Source organism: Xenopus laevis, chromosome 3L (assembly GCF_017654675.1).
Source record: "Xenopus laevis strain J_2021 chromosome 3L, Xenopus_laevis_v10.1, whole genome shotgun sequence".
NCBI classification, from domain to species: Eukaryota; Metazoa; Chordata; class Amphibia; order Anura; family Pipidae; genus Xenopus; species Xenopus laevis.
Genome location: NC_054375.1, coordinates 85,447,043 through 85,467,731, shown reverse-complemented (window position 1 = coordinate 85,467,731; position 20,689 = coordinate 85,447,043). Strand labels below are relative to the sequence as shown.

The window sequence follows — 20,689 nt, the reverse complement described above, 5'->3', positions numbered from 1 at the left end:
CAAACATGGTGACTGTGATAGACATAAGACACTTTGTATTGTATTTACTGTGCCAGTCCAGAGGCTAAGCAACCATAAAAATGAAATTCTTCTTTTGTTATTTCTATATATATATATTTTATATATATCTAATTAAGCATGCTTCTGCTGATTCAGGCTAAAATGTAACATTTCTTATTAGCTCCTCTTCAGTTAAGCAGAAGCATATTACTTTCTGTTTACTTAAGCCTTGTTTTTCCTTTATAGAGAAAGCAGAATTTAAAGGATTAAACTATAAAAACCAAACACCACCATTAGGGCTTACATAAGCATTCTGGAAATGCTATTAAATGTTAATAATTGGCCTCAAATTCCTAAATGGAATTACTATAAATAATTCTGCTGTGGCACTATTGGAAAAAAAGATGGTTTGGCTCTTTCCCATACATATTGGTCTACTAATGTTAGTCATGCAATGTTTAGTACTGTCAGGCAGTGCAAAATGTAACTCTCAAATCAGGATATGAGACTATTTATTTTTCTATCTCTCCTGTTTCTCTCTTTAGAGCCTTGTGTTTTTATTGTCTCCCCTTCTTTCTCAACGTCCTTCCCTTTCTAACTTGAGCTTGTCGACTGTTTCTGCTCTTTTTTTTATTTGTTGTGTCCTTTGTTCCTATTCCTACATGTGTCAGTGTCATTTTTTACCATAAGGCAAAGTGCAAACCTTGCTTGAGATGGCAGTTTACCGAAGGGTTGCTGCACCTGGATGGAGGAGGATAGAGAGGCAGTAGGAATATGCTGCTGTCAAGTTAGACAGTGGTACAGAAAATGAATCACCTAAAGTTCAAGTTGTTCCTCTATAAAGAGCCATTGTTGATGCCTTTTGAGAAACAACCAAAAAGCTCCCAGGCTTTTCGAGTGAAATCACACTTGTATTCCATTTAGGCCACAGCTGGAACAAATAATTATCAAAAACAGTGTCTTTTAGTTTTTTACAAATTTCATCTAGCTTTATTGATTTCTGGGAAAATGGAATGTAAAGCTTGTCAAGGTTTCCAGAACTCATGTCATAATGGAGACAGAGAAATAGAGAGAGAGATATGCTGAGGAGATGAGCATTTCAACAAAATTAGGTGAAAAGCAGTTATGGTGACAGTTGAATGTGATTTTTACTCTCTCATTGTATTCATCAAATGAACATTAACAAAGGGATGCAGCAGAAAAAAAACAAGAGTGTTTAAACCAAGGACATTTTATTATAAAAAAAATTGAATAAAGAAAATGTATTATATAATAAATTTTATGTATGCTCACATTAAACAAAGAGAATGATCAAAGTTTTTTTTTATTCTTTAATTAGATGAAAAATCAAGGTGAAAATCAAAGCTCTTTCTGCTAATATAGTTTAGGTTTTGGAAATATTACAGTTTCATTTCCCAGTATGAATATGTTTTTTATTTAAACGGGGGCATGAACCTTCTGTAGCAGTGTTGCCCCATGTAAATTTTGCTAAACGTCAACTCTTAGCACAAGCCAGGTAAAATGTATGCTGGAAGCTGTAGTCCAGCAACACAGGCAAAAAATAGCCCAAATATTTCATACATTTTCTATTTTATTTTTAAATAGTCATGAGACCTATAAGTAAACTACTCTTTGGCTGCTAACATCTCTATAAACAAAGGTATACAACTTTCTCCCATAATATTACCACTACGTAATCTCAATCATAATTGCACAAGAACGTCATCATTGTAGTGTAATGGGCATTCTGGTTGCATGTTTATTAGCATGCCATTCAAGTAACCAACAGAACTACGTAAAGAGATCAGCAGGGTTTACTAAGTTAAATATGCAGGCCATTTTATAATTCTTCAGCTATAATGTCATGCTGAAGATCATTAGCTGGCTTCAGGAGGGATTATTATTATATATTTTTTATTGCATTATTTTTACATTAACGGAAAAAATGTGCAGGAAGTAGATTTTAGTTATATTAACGCATTAGTTATTGCAATAGAAAATAACACATCCCAGTGTTTTTTTTTTGTTTTTTTTTTAGGTTTAAACGTATGTAAAGACTTGGTAATATATTTGTTCTCTCGCTTGATGTAACATCTTTCTACACACAGGGCCAGTAGAATTAGGCTACAATGTTCTGCTGTACATAACAGCCCCTAGGCTACTATTGCTGCTTAGTGAGGGATTTCACTTCTATATTTAGAATTGTAAAACTAGTTAAATACATTATGCTTGGGGCACAAATGTCAGGTGGAGAAGTACTTAATCTGTAGGGAGAAGGTAATCATATAGATAAATATCAGCTGTAACATAAACATAAGTAAACTGCATGTCACTGTCACAGAGGCTTGGGGACCGAGCGTTACTGCAAGACTCTGCAACATAAAAGAGAATGAAGGGGGTGAAAACTGACACTCCATTATGGGAAGAAATAAGTGAATTTGGTTTGACAGCCTGTGCTCCAGCAGATTTTCAATGTTAATGATGCTTCCCATACTTGCTTAGGTAGCAGGCTGACATTTCCCAGTTATTATCCTAATTATTAAACTGTGATCAGTGCATCCAAAACAAATAATGCTGCACTGCAGAAATCTGTGACACACTGAAGTTATTTATTTATAGCAGTTAATTTTTATATATATATATATATATATATATATATATATATATATATATATATATATATATATATATATATATATATATATATATATATATATATATATATATATATATATATATATATATATATATACAGATTGTAATTGCAATAGTATAACATTCACTTTCAGTTAAAGACAAGTAATGTTTCAGTTAAACAAAAGGTTTTTATTTTGGTAATGATTATTAATACATTTTTTATTGTAAATGTTGTATTTGTATTTGGACATTCCATTTTTTTTTTTTTTTAAGATGGGCCTTCGTGCAAAGTAGCCCATTCTTTTCCAGACAGTGTTTTGTAATGCAACAGATATTCTTTCTGTATATCCTTATCAATTATATAGTATGTATCTATAAACAGGTATGGGGCCTGTTATCCAGAATGCTCAGGACCAGGGGTTTTCCGGATAAGGAATCTTTTCATAATTTGGATCTTAATACCTTAAGTCTTCTAGAAAATCATGTAAACATTAAATAAACCCAAAAAGCTGGTTTTGCTTCCAATAAGGATTAATTATATATCAGTTGGGATCAAGTACAAGCTACTATGTTATTATTACAGAGAAAAAGGAAATAATTTTTACAAAATTGGATTATTTCATTATAATGGCATCTATAGAAGAAAGTCATTCCGTAATTCAGAGCTTTCTGGATAATGGGTTTCAGGATAAGGGATCCCACTCCTGTACTAAGGTAGAATTGATTCATAAATTGTAATGCAATACATAACATTTTGTTTCTGTGCACATAACTTCCTCCTTTTCACTGAAGTAATAACAAAATGTATAAAATGTGTATATGAATATTGTTTGATAAAATGGCTTTGCCTGCTGTATTTAGCTTTAACCTTTGTTCACAGGTATAGGTTTCTTTGTGTCCTCCCCCTTTAAAGGTGTTTTTACATTGACCCAAAAAAGTGACTTACACACACCAATAAACTGGAATGGAAAGTGGTTAGTACTGGCATAACCATTTGTAAAGATACTGTTATTTGGGTAAACGTAACCAAGAACTTGAATAGCATTTCAAATTAGGTCTAACTTGATGGAATAAAAGGAAATGTAAACCATGTTAAAGTTTATCTGAAATATACAGTAGGTTTAATAAAACTAACCAACAAACATTAACATAATCCTGCTCAAGAATATGCATTTCATTATATCTCAAGTTCAGATTATAACTGACCCTATGCATGAATATAAATGTACACATAACATATCTTTTTTATGAGATCCCATTAATAAATATGATAATCTTGTTAAGTTTCTGTAATATGTACAGTGTTAAGATATTCTTCCCACAACAACTTTGAAGATAATTTCACATATTTGTTTTTCCAAGGATTGTTTGCTGGTTTAATCATCTAAACAATCTATTATTATACTATGAATCCATATGATGCATTAGAGTCTGTGTTGATCTAAAATTAACAGTCAATATATTTGTTTATTTTTCAGCTACAATAGTACTTAATGAGTTAAACTGGACGGCGGCACTCGATGACGTGTTTAAAAAGAACCGAGAAGAAGATGAAACGCTTTTGTGGCAAGTGTTTGGAAGTGCTACTGGATTGGCCAGATATTATCCAGGTAATTCAAAGATACAGTAGAATGTTTGTTTTACTAATAACCAATTTTGGGAAAAAATACAATCATTTAATATTAGCTTTTCTCATATTGATAAAATTCTATTCATGCTTTTAAGAATGGTGTGGATTAATTATTGGTTAATTAAGTAGAAGTCCAAAGCTAACCTGTAAGGAATTGATCAGATTTTTTTAGAAAGCATATAATTTAAATCCAAAAATATTACTTTCAGAACTTCAAAATAAACCCTTCATGCAACTAGTTAGGTTTCAAAACAGGATCGAAAATACTTCAGTAGGCCAATATAGTATTCAGACATATTTTCTTAATGCATATAATCTCTGACACAGGATTACATGTTTTATACATGACAGGAAAATAAAATACACCATAAGGTGCTTACTTAAATTATTATAATTAAAAAAGGTATATGAGTCTATAGAAAGACTTGCGCATCAGCTCATTTATCATTCAATTTTCTAAGATACAGTCCAGTACAATCTATCACTAGAAGTATTCAATATATCACTATAAGAAGTATTCAGTTTATATGTGCTTTGTATTTCTTGAAAGTATCTTAATAGGAGTATCCATTACATGTATACACAGTTTACTTTTCCCAATATCATATTATATATCATATTGCCCTCTAATTGTTAATGAAATACAGTATCTGCTGGCTTTAGGGAGAGACTGGGTGTTTGAATTTAACAGTTAATTGCACACAGGTTGGTATAGCCTACTCTTCTCAAAATAATTTTAAAATTTGGCTTCTAATAGGTTTTTATATTAGCTTCTACCATTGTTGAGTTAGATGTATTTCTGATGACTGAATTTTCTGCTTTCTTTGGATGTTTTAGCTGACACCATTCATTTTACCAGTCTAGCTGCACACCTCTGCACTCTTTACAGCTCATTAATATCCTTCTTAAGCACTGGAGCCCCAAACTGCACTGTATACTCAAGATGAGGCCTTAGCAAGGGTATATTAAGTGGCTTTATTTTGTCTTCACAACGGCACAGCCTAAAGGTGGGAATTGTTTTCACAAATATCCCCAAATCCTTTTCATTTTAATAATTCCGTTCCCCCTCCCATATACACCATTTTTTTTTGCATAACCCTGCATAACCCTGCATGTTTCATCAGCAAAAAAAGAGAGTACTTATAACTAGTGATGAGCGAATATGTCCTGTTTCGCTTCACCAAAAAATTAATAAAACACATTGAAGTCAATAGGCGTCAACAAATATTTTACATGCAACAATTATTTTATGCACACAACAATTTTTAATCTTGTGACGACTTTTTTTTGTCTCAGCAACTTTTTTATCCAAATGCATTAGAATCAATGGGTGTTTCTGCGGCATAATATTTCTTAATTTATTCATGTACCTTATCCATTACAACCTCTATCCAGGGCCAGAACTATCGGTAGGCAGAAGAGGCAGCTGCCTAAGGTGCAAAGATTAGGGGGTGATGGGTAGCTACCTCTTCCGCCTACCCCTAGACTGGACTCACCTGGAATTCATCGTGCAATATTTGCCCCGCACGTCATTACTGTGCACGTTAGCGGTGTTACTTGTGATGGGGTAAGGGAGGGGGGTGAGCTGGCGGCTGGGCTGCCTAGGGCGTCCGCTTGCCTGGATCGCCTCTGCCTCTATCTAAAAGCTTTCCTACCACAGATGTAAAACTAACAGACCTTTAGTGTAGATCAAGAAATCACAACAGCTTGGATATTATGCTTGATCAAGTAGTTGGCCAAGCCACATTTAAAGGCATTCATAATCTTTCCTCATAGGTAAATTCTTCCATTCTTTTTTTCCAGTTTAGTTGAATGCCTCTACACACTATCCAACCCATTTATGTTCTTCTTTAGGACTGGGCCCAAAACTGCCCTGCATGCATAAGATGTGGCATTACCTGAGATCAATAATTATGCTTTTGTACCTTGAGTTAATGACCTCTTTTATGGAAAACAATATATTGTTTGCAATAGTAGCCACTCTGCCTAGAGTTACATTTACCTTCTCGGCTAAGGAGGCATTTATGTTATTTCTACCTAAGTGCATAACCTTGTATTTCAGTATTGAAACTCATTTGCCAATTTAGATTTTTCCAGTCTTGAAAAATCCCTATGTAAGGTGGAAACATCCTGCATGGAACTTAGTTTTGCAGAATTCAGTATATGGGGGTCTTCAGTGGTTTTTAAATTTATGGCTGAACGGCATGCTAACTTACTGCTTGCAGCCCTTTTAGAGATAAATCAAGCCCAGGAATAACACAAGGGGCTAAAACCTCCGCAGTATAGCCGGAAGAGCTAACTTCCGGTTTAGAAGTCTGGCTAGGAGGAGATGTGAAGCGCTGCACCTTGGTCCTGGAAGAGTTTGCCTTTTGGCAGAAATCATTTCATAATGGTATTTTGGATAAAGCATTAAATATAATAAATGTTCTGCAGGATACAGCTGTACAGTAAGTGGAGAAGGGTACAGTGGATTTTTAACTTGAACATTTTTAGTGTCACAGTTCCTTTAATAAACAAGTTAAAAAGCAAGGGGCTGAGAATAGACCCCTGCACTACATGACTACTACTTACAATGGGAAGTTTGTACCATAATGATTTTTTTAAAGAAATCCTTAATCTACTTGTCTTATATACATATATTTCTGCAACTAAAACAACAGTGCCTATGTTAGGATAAGCTAGTGCTTCTTACCAGCAGGACCAGACTGCACAAAAAATTTGCATTACAAAATAAAGCTATTATAGCGTACAAGTCTAGACAATTGGTTGCATTGCAGCAACATGTAATTTGTTTCTCCTTTTAAAATGTTGAGTTGGAGTCTGCCTCTTCCAGAGGACTCTTGGGAACCTAGCAACAAAACAGTTGATATCTACTGAAGACGTGGCTAATATATGTGAAATGAACTTGGCTGTTTCCATGGCAGCTAAGGTATATGTCTTTGTATAATGAATATGTTGGTATTATTGCTTGTTGTTTTGACCTTTCAGTTGCTAAGAATATCTTAACTGCAACTATGGAAAGTCTTGCTTCTTTCGGTTTATTGTAAAAAAGTTTTTTGCTGGATAGAATTTTGGCTCTTGCCAAACAAAACATATTGTTTTTAACATTGTAAAATTATTTTTTGCTTTCTGGTTGCCTTATCCTACAGTATGTTTACTTACGTACACCGTGAAATTAAAAGTTTGGCTTCACTTGATTAGTTAAGAGCAAGGTTCCAATAACCAGGTTTCTTTAGGCATTGCAGTATGTGTAAAATGCAGTAGTAAATCAGGAAGAGTTTGATGCTATATTGAAGCAGTTAGTACCAAATATAATAAATAGGTAATACCCCCAACCCCATGAGAACTAAGGGCAAATAGTTGCATATTTTCACATTTGCACCTTCTATTGTGCTGGGCTTATACATTGTATTTGAATTTTTTCTGAATGTATTTCAATTAACATGACAAATATAAGTACTTAAAGATATAGCATAATGTTAATGGTATAATATAGTACAATGCTTACATTTAACAGATGGGAAACTATTAATAGAGAAGCAAAAGAGATGATAAGAACGATGACTGTCAAATCTCAAGACTGTTATCGCAACATACGATCTGATATGTAGAAAGTTTGGACCTGGGGTTTTCCAGATAAGGGATCTTCATATGTTAAGTCTGCTCAAAGTCCTTTTAAACATTAAATCAACTTAATTGGGGGTTTTCCACCAATATGGATTCATGCAACTTAGTTATGATTGCATTATCACTTTGCTTAAGATGGATTCTATAGGGCATAACCTATAATTTGAAGCTTTTTAGTTTCCCAATTAGGGATTCCTTACCTGTGCTTCAAACAAACCTATATCAGAACCAGAAGTACGTACACATTGAATAATCAGGAGATAATATTTGTGATTAACAAGAGAAAATAAAATTAAATAATTTTGATAAAGGATGTTTACGTAAAGGAATTTGCGAAGTTGTGTGTTTAGATTTTTAAGATCTTTCATAGTTCTGACTGCAAATGCCATTAAAGCAACCCTTTGATCTTGTTTACTTTGTGTTACTTACAGCACATGATCCGATAAGGTAAAAGAGCACCAGTGTTAAAAGGGTTAGCAAATAGTTATTTTATTTTTAAAACTTTGCCTTAAAATAAAGCTGCAACTTGGAAATTGTGTTGTGCAGAGCATCGTCAACAATAAAATATACAAAAGGGAAAAAAACTTGTGCATCTGACATCTTTCCTGGGGCTTCAATAATTTTCATTTGTATGTCTTCTGAGATTTATATGATATGTTTATTTTTAGAATGCCCCATTTTCCCTTTCGGAAACATTTTCATATTTTACTGCTCAGATTTTCTCTCTCTTTCACTTGCTATATGAAAACATGCTAAAAATGTTAAATATCATATTAACCAAGTCAGTTATTTATTCAGAATCACCGCTGGCAACTCAACAGACTAATATGGGCACAGTATACTTAATCAAGCAATGGTTAATCATGAATTTTTCTTTTCTCATTTGTTTTGAAAACAGGATATTTCATTTGCATTATTACATGCTTATTAGGTTATTTATAATTCTTAATGGTTTCTAATATGGAATACTACAGATATGTTTTAAATGAATATAGAAAATGTAGGTGTTTTATATAAAAATGTAAAAAAAAATAAAAAAAAGTTAAAAGGAATTTAGTACACTATATTGCCAGAAGTATGCAGATACTCCATCTAAAATTATTAAAGTTTCAAACACTTGAAGCAATGTCAACACAGGAACATTTGTAGGGATAATGGGGGTTAGGTTTTATGGTATTCAGAGGCATGTAAACCATAAATATCCAAGCTGCCTGAATATATAGGAAAATACTACCTTCCTGAATGTGCAATGCCAATGGTAAAGTGAAGATTAATGGGTTGGGGCTGTTGTTTAGTTTAAAGTAAATCTTAAAGCCACAGATTACAATAACAGTATTGCCAATTCCATTATTCCTACTCTGTGGCAACAGTTGGGGAAAACATTTTCCTGTTTTAGCATAATGCTCACATGCTCAAAGCAAGATCTGTACAGAATAGGTTGCTTAGATGTAAATAGAAGAATTTGACTGGCCTACAGAACCCTGACCTCTACCCAAATAACCACCTGGGGAATGAAGTGAACACTGACTGCAAGCCTTGCATGATCATCAACAGAAGTGCCCAACATAATTTTGCTTGGTAATTAAATAAACTAAATGTTAACCAGTGGTGTTCCAAAAGCTAGCAGAAAGCCTTTTCAAAATAGTAGATGGTTTTCTAGCAGTAAAGGAAAGACTACTTTCATATTAATACCCACTTTCATATTAATGGCCTGAGAATGAGATGTTGGGAAAAAAAAAAAAAAAAAAACTTGCCAGGTTATAGGTGGCACATTTGGATTCATAAGAAAATGTGTTTTTCAAAAATTGTTGTCTAAAATGTCTTTACCTCATACAAAATGCAAGACGTGTGCTTATTCCAGAAATGTATCTTTGTACTCCATTCTACCAAAAAGCCAAATCTATACTAGCATAAACATTTTTCATTTTGAAATTAGCTTCACTTCTTATATATGAAGATAAAACATACAACATATGAATTCTAGGGGTATCATACGTATGATATCAGACAGTTGCTTCCATGATGACATAATTAAATTGGTAGTTGCATCTGGGAAAATATTAAATCGAGGGATCAGGAAATTGTTGCATCTGGAGAGAATTACAACATTTTCACTGGACATAGTAGCTTTTATCCCATGTTTTATCCAAGGCACTGTTAGTTTGGTTGCAATTGTTATTGGTCACTAGAAATGATATGCTTCTACTGCTGGAATTATATGGCATCTTGCTATTTTTAAGTTGAAGGGGAATTACAGGGGTCCTTAATTTTTTTTTTTTTTTTTTTTTTTTTTACTTGTTGCCATTTAAGAGGTCTGTAAATCTGTTGACCTTGGGTTCCAAACTTGTCTTTTTCTCTATGTTCCTCTAACTTGTCACTAACAACCTCCTCGTATCACTACTCGGGCAGTATCCAGTGTGCTTCTGCACTGTGCCAATATTCCCTACTACAGGGGAACACAATTGCCCTAATTCTCAGTTACTAGGAAATATCTTAAATCTATATCATAATACATCCTGAGAGATCATTCACAGACACCCGTAATCCTTCCAGTAACGACTTTTCCTAGAGGACATCTTGTTACAGTCAATTGAGCACATAGCTGAATAGTACCCTAATATGAAATTGTTATTTATCTGATTAGGATTAAATGCAAAAATCACTCCATGGTAATCTTCCTCAGGGGAAAAAAACTACAAACTGACTAGTGCAAATACATTTTTATGGTTTATAAAAATGGGTGATCTTAAAACTATGTTTCCTGTAATAAATGCTTGCATTAAATATGAATACATGTCATAATTACATGATACTTGATTTCTTTCACTGCACATATGGGGGTCATTTATAAACAATGGGCAAATTTGCACCTTGGTAGTAACGCCAATTCCCCCAAAAACAGTGTACAAGTGGCATGTCACTTTATATATAACACAGTTCAGCAACTTCATTGCAAAACATTCATGGTACAGTTCAGCAACTTCAATGCAAAACATTCAGGGAACAGTTCAGCAACTTCAATGCTAAACATTCAGGCCCCCCCCGATGGGCTCTCACCATCCAAGGAAGCTCTCGCCTTCTAAAACTTCGGAGCAATCGGACTTCTCACTCAGCCTTGCTGGCTTCCCCTCCTGGGACTCAGGCTCACTAGCTATTACCAGTCCCTTCTCCCCTCCAGGCTCACCAGCCTCTACAACACTCTTGCTAGTAGCAAAACCCCTTCTGCCAGGCACTCTCTCTCCCAGCAGCACCACACTTACCTTCACTCTAGGAGTTATCCGGAGAGCCCTAAGATGTGGTAGTACAGTACTTTTACAATCCTAGGTAGCTCCTCTCTCTCAGCCACTTGGCTGAGAGGAAATATTAACCCTACCTGTGCTGGGTATCTCTCTGCAACCCATATCATGCAACGTAAATGCAATTTTAAGGGCACGTTCCTCCAAGACAGTGGTGTTTCCCAAACATCCTGTCACTATATGTATGTATGTATGTATGTACGTATAACTTTATTTGTTAAGCGCTTTTAACGAGCCACAGTGCTGTACAGTGCATAAAAGTACAATATATATAAAAGTATACATGGGGGAGACAAATCACATAATAAAGAATAAAAAATATATAATTTTTTTTTATAAAGAATCGTAGGACAAAGAGCTTAAGTGCTATGAGGTAAGAGACATAGTGGGAAGGAGGTCCCTGCCCCATAGAGCTTACAGTCTAAGTGGATGGGAGGCTAACATACAGGTACAAATTGGAGATGAAAAAGTGCACAAGGTAAGGCATAGTAAGTAGGGACAGGACTGGGCTAATGTTCTTGTGTGTGTGTGTGTGTGTGTGTGTGTGTGTGTGTGTGTGTGTGTGTGTGTGTGTGTGTGTGTATGTATATATATATATATATATATATATATATATATATATATATATATATATATATATATTGTAGCATGGTTGGGAAAATCATAGATGGAAAGTATATCCCTCCCAGAATCCTCTATGAAGCATTACAGGGGGCTGTGAAAATGAGACTCTGAGCAGCAGTGAGGAGTGATTAGCCTCACCTGGAGTAAATGGTGTGGGCTCAATTAAGGCTGATCTCTGCCCTGTCTGAGAGAGAGAAAGGAGAGCTGGATTAAAAATTTCTTATTGTAACTGCATGTTACTTGTGTTTGGAGCATAAGGACTTTATTTTCTGGGCACAAGTTTTCCAGAAGGAGACAAGTTTTCTGGTAGCCCAGACTGGCTACCAGCTACTGCCTCAAGTACTTGGGGAGCAGGCTGCTTCCAGAAGAAAAGCTCAGGGAATCTCTCAAAGGACTGTGAGTTAAGAGTTTGTTTTGTTTGCTGGACTTATATTGCCCAAGTGGGGACTGTGGGACCTTTGGGAGAAGGACATTTTCATTTACCAGTACAGCTGGACTATTTTTGTTTACTGCCTTCCCAAAGTTTATGAACTGTTTTGTTGTTGTTTAAGCTGCATGTTAAATAAATGCACACGTAAGATCAGCTGGAAACCCATGTACTGTCTACTGTCTGTGTGAAAGGAGTTACTGCAGCTACTACCTAAAGAGCGATTCCCCACTATATATATATAATATATATTAAAAAAAAAAGACACATGTCAATCGAGTATAAACTTATTGTCTTAAGAAACCTAGCAGCTGCTTGATCCATAGGAAGGTAAGAAAACCCAATCAAACCCTCTTCAGTTTGCTTCAAAGAGGGGAAAATCCTTGTTTCAAGAAAGGGGTGGATTACCTTTTAGCTATCTAATGGTTTTGCCAGTAAAACCAGTCCAGGGAGAGAATTCCACAACTTCACATCTCACTGTAAAACATTTTCTTGTGGAACCTCCTTTCTTCTTGTATGACTGAATGCCCTCATGTCTGCTGGAAAGATCTACTGGTAAATAAAGCATCAAAGATTTTATTGTATGACCACCTTTTATATTTATACATAGTGACCCCCCTCAATGGCCTAGTCTACAGCTCAAGCAATCCCAGTTTGGCCAGATTTTCGAAATAGCTAAGACTTTCCATACCCTTTACCAGCTACTTCTTTCTTCTTTATACTTTGCTTCAATCATATCCCTTTTGTATGCTGGAGACCAAAATCACATTGCATATTCAAAGTGAGGCTTTACCAGTGCTTTGTGAAGGGGAAGAACTACTGCTTCAAGATTAAAAAAATGAATGTATCTGTATTTAAAAAGTGTCCTTAAATGTTTACATATTATTTTAGTATCATAATATTGCTTTATAAATAAAATTACTATGGATAATGTACCCCCTAGTATAAGACATAAGAATATTAGATATTACCAAAGAGTACCAAGACTATATAAAGGCACATGGGTACATAAAGAGTGCTTTTATGCGTAAAACTCCATGGTGACTTCTAATTTCTTCAAAGGCTGATACATTAATTTTTATTATTCAAACTGTAAATCCTTTGACAAGAATGATAGCACCAAGAACCAATGACATTAATTAAAAGTTTTTAAAGATATAATACACAAAAGTCATGAATATCTTGTAAATTATATCCTTATAAACGATGAGTTCTGATGTCATCAGTTATAAACGGTGAGTTCTGATGTCATTTCTGTCACATGATTCATTGAAACTTGTGTATTATAATAAATAAAGTAGCCCCAGTTGCAAAATATGAGGCTATTAGAAGTTACCTCGGAGTTCCATGACCTGTATATGGTTATGATACTTTTTGGTAACTTATAATATCCTTATATTTTACAAGAGGGGTACTTTATTCACTATAGATTACAAGATATTCATAACTCTATTATATCATTTGTGAACCCTTATACAGTGCTGAATACAGGAGACAGAGAAAATAAAATAAAACATGGTTGTGTTGTTGAAATAAATCAATAGCTAACATAAAACAACTAGTGACAGTAAATGTATCCATTATTGAACACCATGTCCACTGTGTTGGCACATTGGACATGTTATTGTACAATAAATATATTTACTCAAACTGTTTTGCGTGGACACTAGGGTATTAGCTACTGACTTATTTTATTTATACACTACACAATACGTTTATTTTCTGTTCTTCTCATCTCTCCAGAGCTGTGCAATCACTGGTATCTTTTCAGTTTGCTGCCTGGTGGAGACAATCAGTGAGATGGGTATATCTCTGTGATGTTACTTGTATTTAAATCTCATGCATGAAAAATTGAACCATTAGTAACCTATATTTAACCTACTTAAGCTCCAAGATCAATCCACATGGTGTTTCACCTTCACATACGATTAGAACCAGACACATTGAAACTATAAACAAGAGTTGGAACTTGCACTCTAAAATAATATAGATACAACATCTAAAAAATATACATTTTACATTTTATTCTTAAGCATCTTAGTAAGTAGTTAAAAACACAATGAAGCAGCGGTTACGGTGGGAACCCCTTCTATAATATTTCAATAAGTACCACCATGAAAAATTTGACATCATGGCATACAAAAAATAGAGACTTGTTTCATAAAATATACCTAAATAATACATGAATAGTAATAAGTAAATAGTTACTTGATGTTGTAAGTTGATCAATTCTGCACATTTCTGCAGTACATGTGTATCTTAACTGTCCTCCAGCTAATTCATGAGGCAAAGATATGAATTTGTGTAGTGCATGCTTTGAATGATACAAAATTGTGGTTACCTTCCCATTGTTCTTTTGTTTGGCTGCTGGGGGGGAAAAGGGAGGGGGTTGATATCACTCCAACTTGCAGTACAGCAGTAAAGAGTGGTCGAAGTTTATCAGAGCACAAGTCACATGACTTGGGGCAGCTGGGAAATTGACAATATGTCTAGCCCCATGTCAGATTTCAAAATTGAATATAAAAAAATCTGCTTGCTCTTTTGAGAAATAGATTTCAGTTCAGAATTCTGCTGGAGCAGCACTATTAACTGATTCATTTTGAAAAAAATGTTTTTTCCCATGACAGTATCCCTTTAAATGTAATCAAAGTCTAGCTGCAAATATTGGCATGTGCTATTAGTATGTAAACAATACTTAGCTTGCTTCTACTCCTAGATGCAGATCTGCCTCACAGCCAGATCTCCAGTAGGCAGCACTTGTATCTCTAAATATTTCCACACAGCACCTTGCTGAAAGTCTGCATGCATTCAGAGCTAGAGGGAGAGAAAGAGTAACTTGATTATTTTAGAAATGGATCAGAATTATTAATTGATTACATTTTGAAAATGTCTTTTTTCTGTATGAATCTTATTTTACATTTTCATTTTCTCGATAGTTCCCTTTAAAGCATCATCATTATAACTAATGACATCACTAAGCACAAATATATTTTATAGCCTATTAATGACTCTCGTGTATTATAAAGAAAATAAATTGTATAGAAGACTGATAAACTTGCTCAATCAACCAAACCATTCTGATGTAAGGGTTAACTCAGCAGGGGCTGTTTAGTCTTGGCCAACACACTGCACTTAAGCAGAGACTTCACTCCATCACCACAGTTTTCATTCCTGCACCTTAAAGGAGAAGGAAAGTCGTTTAGCACTTGGGGTTGCCAAATGTTAGTTACACTCAAGTGATTGTATTGACTTGCCTGAAACCCCTGGACTGGTGCTCCTATCAGCAGAAAACTGCACGGGCCCGGGGTTATTCCATCAAGCACCATGGAGCAGCCCCAAGTGCTAAACGACTTTCCTTCTCCTTTAAAGAAAATATATACTCCCAATTATGACATGAGCTCATCCAGTTATGTAAACAAAGGTTATGTACAAAAGGTGCATTAACACTGTCTGAACTAATTTTTTTAAACACAAACATACCGTGCTAAAACATACAGAAATCGGCTCCTGATGATAAAAAGATTAGTCTGTTGAGTCTGTGTGATATGAACCTTTGATTGTAAGCTCCACTGGCACAGGGAAAGTTGAAATGTCTCTGTAAAATGCTAAGCAAATGTGTAGGTTTTACATAACAAAAGACTAATGGTATGGTATAATAGAGGGTAAATATGTTTTATAGAATATATATTTTTGGAGGGATTTTTTTTTACAAATAATGGTTGTCATGGCCCTTTTTTTAAATGTTTTTTTGTTAAAGTATGAATATTTTAATTTAAAAAATGTAACTTTTTATTTTTAGCCAAACTTATGAAAAGGTGGCACAATTACTTTATATTGATAATAAATAATACAGGAAAATCTGCAATTTCGTTACTGCCTAGTCTCATTGGTTAGAACATTGGCTCACATCAGAAAATCAATCAGAATGCACAGTTTGAATCGAACAATTCATTCTCTGAATTATAGCCAATGCCGTTAACACTACTTGTGTCTCAGAATTTATTAACTAAACCTATACAGCCTAACTTTTCATTTGTTTTCATTTTGTTAGCATCACCTTGGGTGGATAAAAGTAGAACTGCAAACAAAATTGATCTTTATGATGTGCGCAGACGACCATGGTAAGTTTTTTTCCCCCTATAGGGCACTCTTATTACATACAGTACGTTTAACTATTGTACACATTATGATATATGATGTCTTAAAAAAACCATGACATTTAAAAGATGCAAATCAGCTTGAAAACTCAGCATTCTAATTTGCTAATTCAAAATAATGGAGACTTAAAAAAAACAAAAAAAAAATAAAAAAAACATTTCTGTTACTTAATTCACTCATGTCTATTTGATATTGCAAAAAAAGTAAACTAAACTAAACAATCCTGCAGAATGATACTTTCCACATCTTTTTTGTATGCCATGCTAAACTTAAAAGGGGAACTAATAAAGGCAAAATAATAAACAATAGATGTTGTTTAATTCATTCATGTACAATAAAACTAATATGATGCATTTAAACTACCAGCTTAATATAATCACAATTGCAGTTGTGATAAAGTATGATACATAAATTCTAATGCTGTAAACTTTATCATATTTTGTCAAAGCAGATTTTGTCATTCATTTTGCATCTTTTAGAGGTTTAATTGTGCCTTTGTGTAGCCTATTTTGAACAGCAACATTGCATCTGTCTCTTGTATGGGTGCAATTGATGGAAGAATGGCAATTCTCCACTGTTTACTAATCAGACCACTATCGTATAGCCTTTATGTGAAACCCAGTATTGCTTTGGTAGAGACAAACATACTAATATGATAGCGTTGTATGTACTAATGTGTCCGTTAACAGGGTTATTAAACAGCAAAGAAATTGTTAGCTCTACAAGGTGAGCGGTAGCAATGCACCAACTGTATCTACAAGACATCAGTCATTTTATAAGAGTTGTGTTCATGTCAGAAGTGAAGCATATCAGAGAACATTTCCATAGTTACCATACAATAATATAAAAGCTGGCAATAAGTGGACTATGCTTAATGCTCAGTAGTGTCCTTGGAACTTTTTTCTGTATTTTGAGATTAAATATAGAAGTGCCCATATATTGAAGAGGAAAATAAATACATTATGTTCTCTACTTTTGTGTTTTCAAAAGACCTTGAGTTCTGTTTGTAATGGGGGTTATTCAGGTAGTAATACTAAAACGACTCACTGATAAATGAAATATTTATGCAAAGTATTGCATCTGAGTCCTGAAATACATTTTAAAACATAATGCCTGCACTAAAACCATTAAACTTTAACCTGAAATATTTTAATGGCATGACTTCAGTTTGTGTTCTATGAAATATCATTTATAATACATATTTTCCTTACCTGGATAATTAAAGACTTGGGTTAAATAGAAACAGTTCACTCAGTGCCATAAATCTGCCTCATCCATGTCCAACATGTTTTGGTAGGGAGATACTCCCTGGAGTAATTATTTGTAAGTAATGACTTGGATTAAATCCATTGATAAGTACTAAATATAAACTGGTCTGTACTTTCCAAAGATTAAATTACTTTTTAATCATCAGTTTTTCAAATCTAATAAGGGACTGGTTATTCACAAACTCCACTGGGATTTTTTTTCACCCTTATTTTAATTAAATATAACATTTCTATGGACTATTAATTCTGTTGGTGTGTAGACTGTATGTATGAGTAATCTATTTTTTTACAGGATTAGTATCATTTTGTATTCAGTATATTTTTGTCCTATAAATGTATTTTAAATGTTTGTTTTTGGTCTTATAGCAGGGATCTGCAAACATTTTTTTCTAAACTGATGTACGAATATGTAGCTTATAAATATTCAGATTTTTATGCACATGTAAATAATTATATTTAACACTACTTTTTAATTGTATGTTTCAGGTACATCCAAGGTGCTGCATCTCCAAAAGACATGCTTATCCTCGTTGATGTGTATGTATATAATACTAGCTTTAGCTTTACAAGGAATTATAGTCACCTATACTATAGTAAAAATTAATTCCTCCTGGCACAATATGAGAATTTGTCAACTTTTTTCGAATAAAAATAATAAGCAATGTATTCAGGAACCATTACATCCATTTGTCGTGGCAGGGCTCCTGACAAAGAAATATGAAAAAACATATAATTTATGAGCACTGTTTGTCTATATTTGTACCCTAACTTAATGTGAAGCCATACCTGTTATATAGAATATGACTTCACTATGGTAATGCTAATGTGCATGCTGATTCTTAACCAATATTTTTCAGTAATCAATATCTGAGAGAAACAAATGTTTACCAGTTGTGCAAATTGCAAGATTGTGATCAGGGTCTTTTTGGTGAGCCTTGTTCATACCTGGGAACTTGCCTATTCCTTGCTCTCTATATAGTTGTTAACATAGTGAATAAAGTACCCCCTCTTGTAAAATATAAGGATATTATAAGTATAGCCCTCTTCTGCTACTGCATAAGATCTAGCACACATTTACTTGCGTGTGGCGCTACTGGAGTCCTGTGCCTCCTCTATGTGGGGACCAGGTACATTATAAAATGGTCAGGACAGAACAGAGTTATACTCTTCACTGGGAAACTTCTTATTGATCCACAATCACAAACATGGGAATAGTTGAAAGGTTTATTTGTAAAACACTGTATCTTTAAATACATGCAGACATACGGATCCCTTTGCAGTCTCTCATTAAAGGTGCTGTTTGTAGCCACACAAATGAACAGTACGTGCTTCCCACAATGATCATCCAGTATATACTCACAGGATGATTGTTCACAGCATCCCAGATGTAGTATTGTCTGATAGAATTGGTGCACAATCCCCACTGAGGGTGAATCTCACAGGGGTCCATGCTCTAAGGATCTCTCTATCCCTGAGTCCCTAAGCTGGCAGCCTTGTCACTGCAGGGTACTAACCCTCCTGGTCTCCTCGTTGGAGCCTCTGGCTATTCTCTAAATAAATCCAGATCCTGTCTTTAACTCCTAGAGTGACTTAACAGAACTGCCCTTGTACTTACTTCACCTATTCTGGAACATTCCTTTGTTTCAGGCTCTATGATTGACATACCTTTTTGTAACCTCTGCGGAGCTACTCCACCTCCCCTCTGGGAAAAAGGACCTAGCCTAGCTGCCAACTAAATCCCTGGGGTATAGAAAAACCTTACCCTTTTATAAAATAGAATAGTGACATCTATTGGCCAGTCACTGAACTGCCCGCAGAATCCATTTACATTGGAAAAAGGAAACCACTTCCCTTCTAGAACGGAGGATCTAGCTGACTAAGTTATGCCCAGGGGACCAAAACCTTTACCCTCCTACATAAGTTACAGGTCAAGGAACTCTGAGGAATTCTAATATCCTCATATTTTGCAAAAGGGGGTATCTTATTTATTAGAATACACACGTTTAAGTGAGTGATGTGACAGAAATGACATCACTAAGCTCCGATTATAACCGATGACATCACTAAGCACCGTATAAGGATATAATTTAAAGGATATTCATTGCTCTTGTGTATTATACTTAAATAATCAGGGAAACATCTATTCACGGTCACTTCTTCACGTCTCTTTATTTTTCACCATTATTTTAACATGGCTGATGTCTGTGTCGGTGAAATATCTATCTATATCTCAGCAGAGAGATTTACTATTTTCCATAACTAGAAATATATATAATTTATAAAATATTTTTTCTTGTTATTTGCATTATTACTTATTTTATCCTTGAATTGCATAGAAAAGTTTATCATCATAACAAAACAAATAATCAAGACTAAATTCATAGTATGGTGCAGCAATATTTATTTTATACCCCTTGATTATGCATCTGTCTTTCTGGCATTTATTTTAAACCTGTATGTGCACTTGGAAGACCAAAAGAGATGCGGTGTCTTAAAAGCATCTCTTCCTATCTGTATAGGCTTCTTTGTTAGGTTAATGTCAGGGGGAAAAGCATTGAGTCTGATGTGTCTAGTAGATTGCTTTGTGCTAAAAAAAAATCTATTCTCTAGTTTGTTGCTTTGATCGAATAGATTACATCTGATGTTTTAAATGGATTGAAATACTTTTATATTACTGAAATGTGTTTCATCTGCTTTTGCAATTCCACTATTTGAGCTTTGCCCTGAAGCAGACAAGCTGCCGTTTAGTTTTTTTGTAATGCCTATTATACAAAAAAGGAAGATAGAGATGTAGTCTGAGAACATAAGATAGCTGTCCAATGAAAAAAATGTATACTTGACATTGATTGGGATATTTCCAGCAGATTAGAAATATATTTTAAATCGGTTTGTTTTTCAGGAGTGGAAGTGTTAGTGGGCTTACGCTGAAATTGATAAGAACATCTGTGTCTGAGATGCTGGAGACTCTGTCAGATGATGATTTTGTAAATGTAGCTGCTGTAAGTACATTTATATATGTTTT

General features: G+C 34.4%; 1 protein-coding gene across 7 annotated transcripts in view; it reads left to right on the top strand.

Annotated features, from left to right (window-relative positions):
- cacna2d1.L (calcium channel, voltage-dependent, alpha 2/delta subunit 1 L homeolog) overlaps positions 1–20,689 on the top strand; it is a 303,885-nt gene that overhangs the window by 181,709 nt on the left and 101,487 nt on the right. For all 7 annotated transcript variants that reach the window (XM_041586546.1, XM_041586550.1, XM_041586549.1 and 4 more), the window contains exons 7-10: positions 4,116–4,247; positions 16,293–16,362; positions 18,154–18,204; positions 20,567–20,666. In XM_041586546.1, the coding sequence (XP_041442480.1) occupies positions 4,116–4,247; positions 16,293–16,362; positions 18,154–18,204; positions 20,567–20,666 (353 nt within the window). The remainder of the gene's footprint in view (positions 1–4,115; positions 4,248–16,292; positions 16,363–18,153; positions 18,205–20,566; positions 20,667–20,689) is intronic.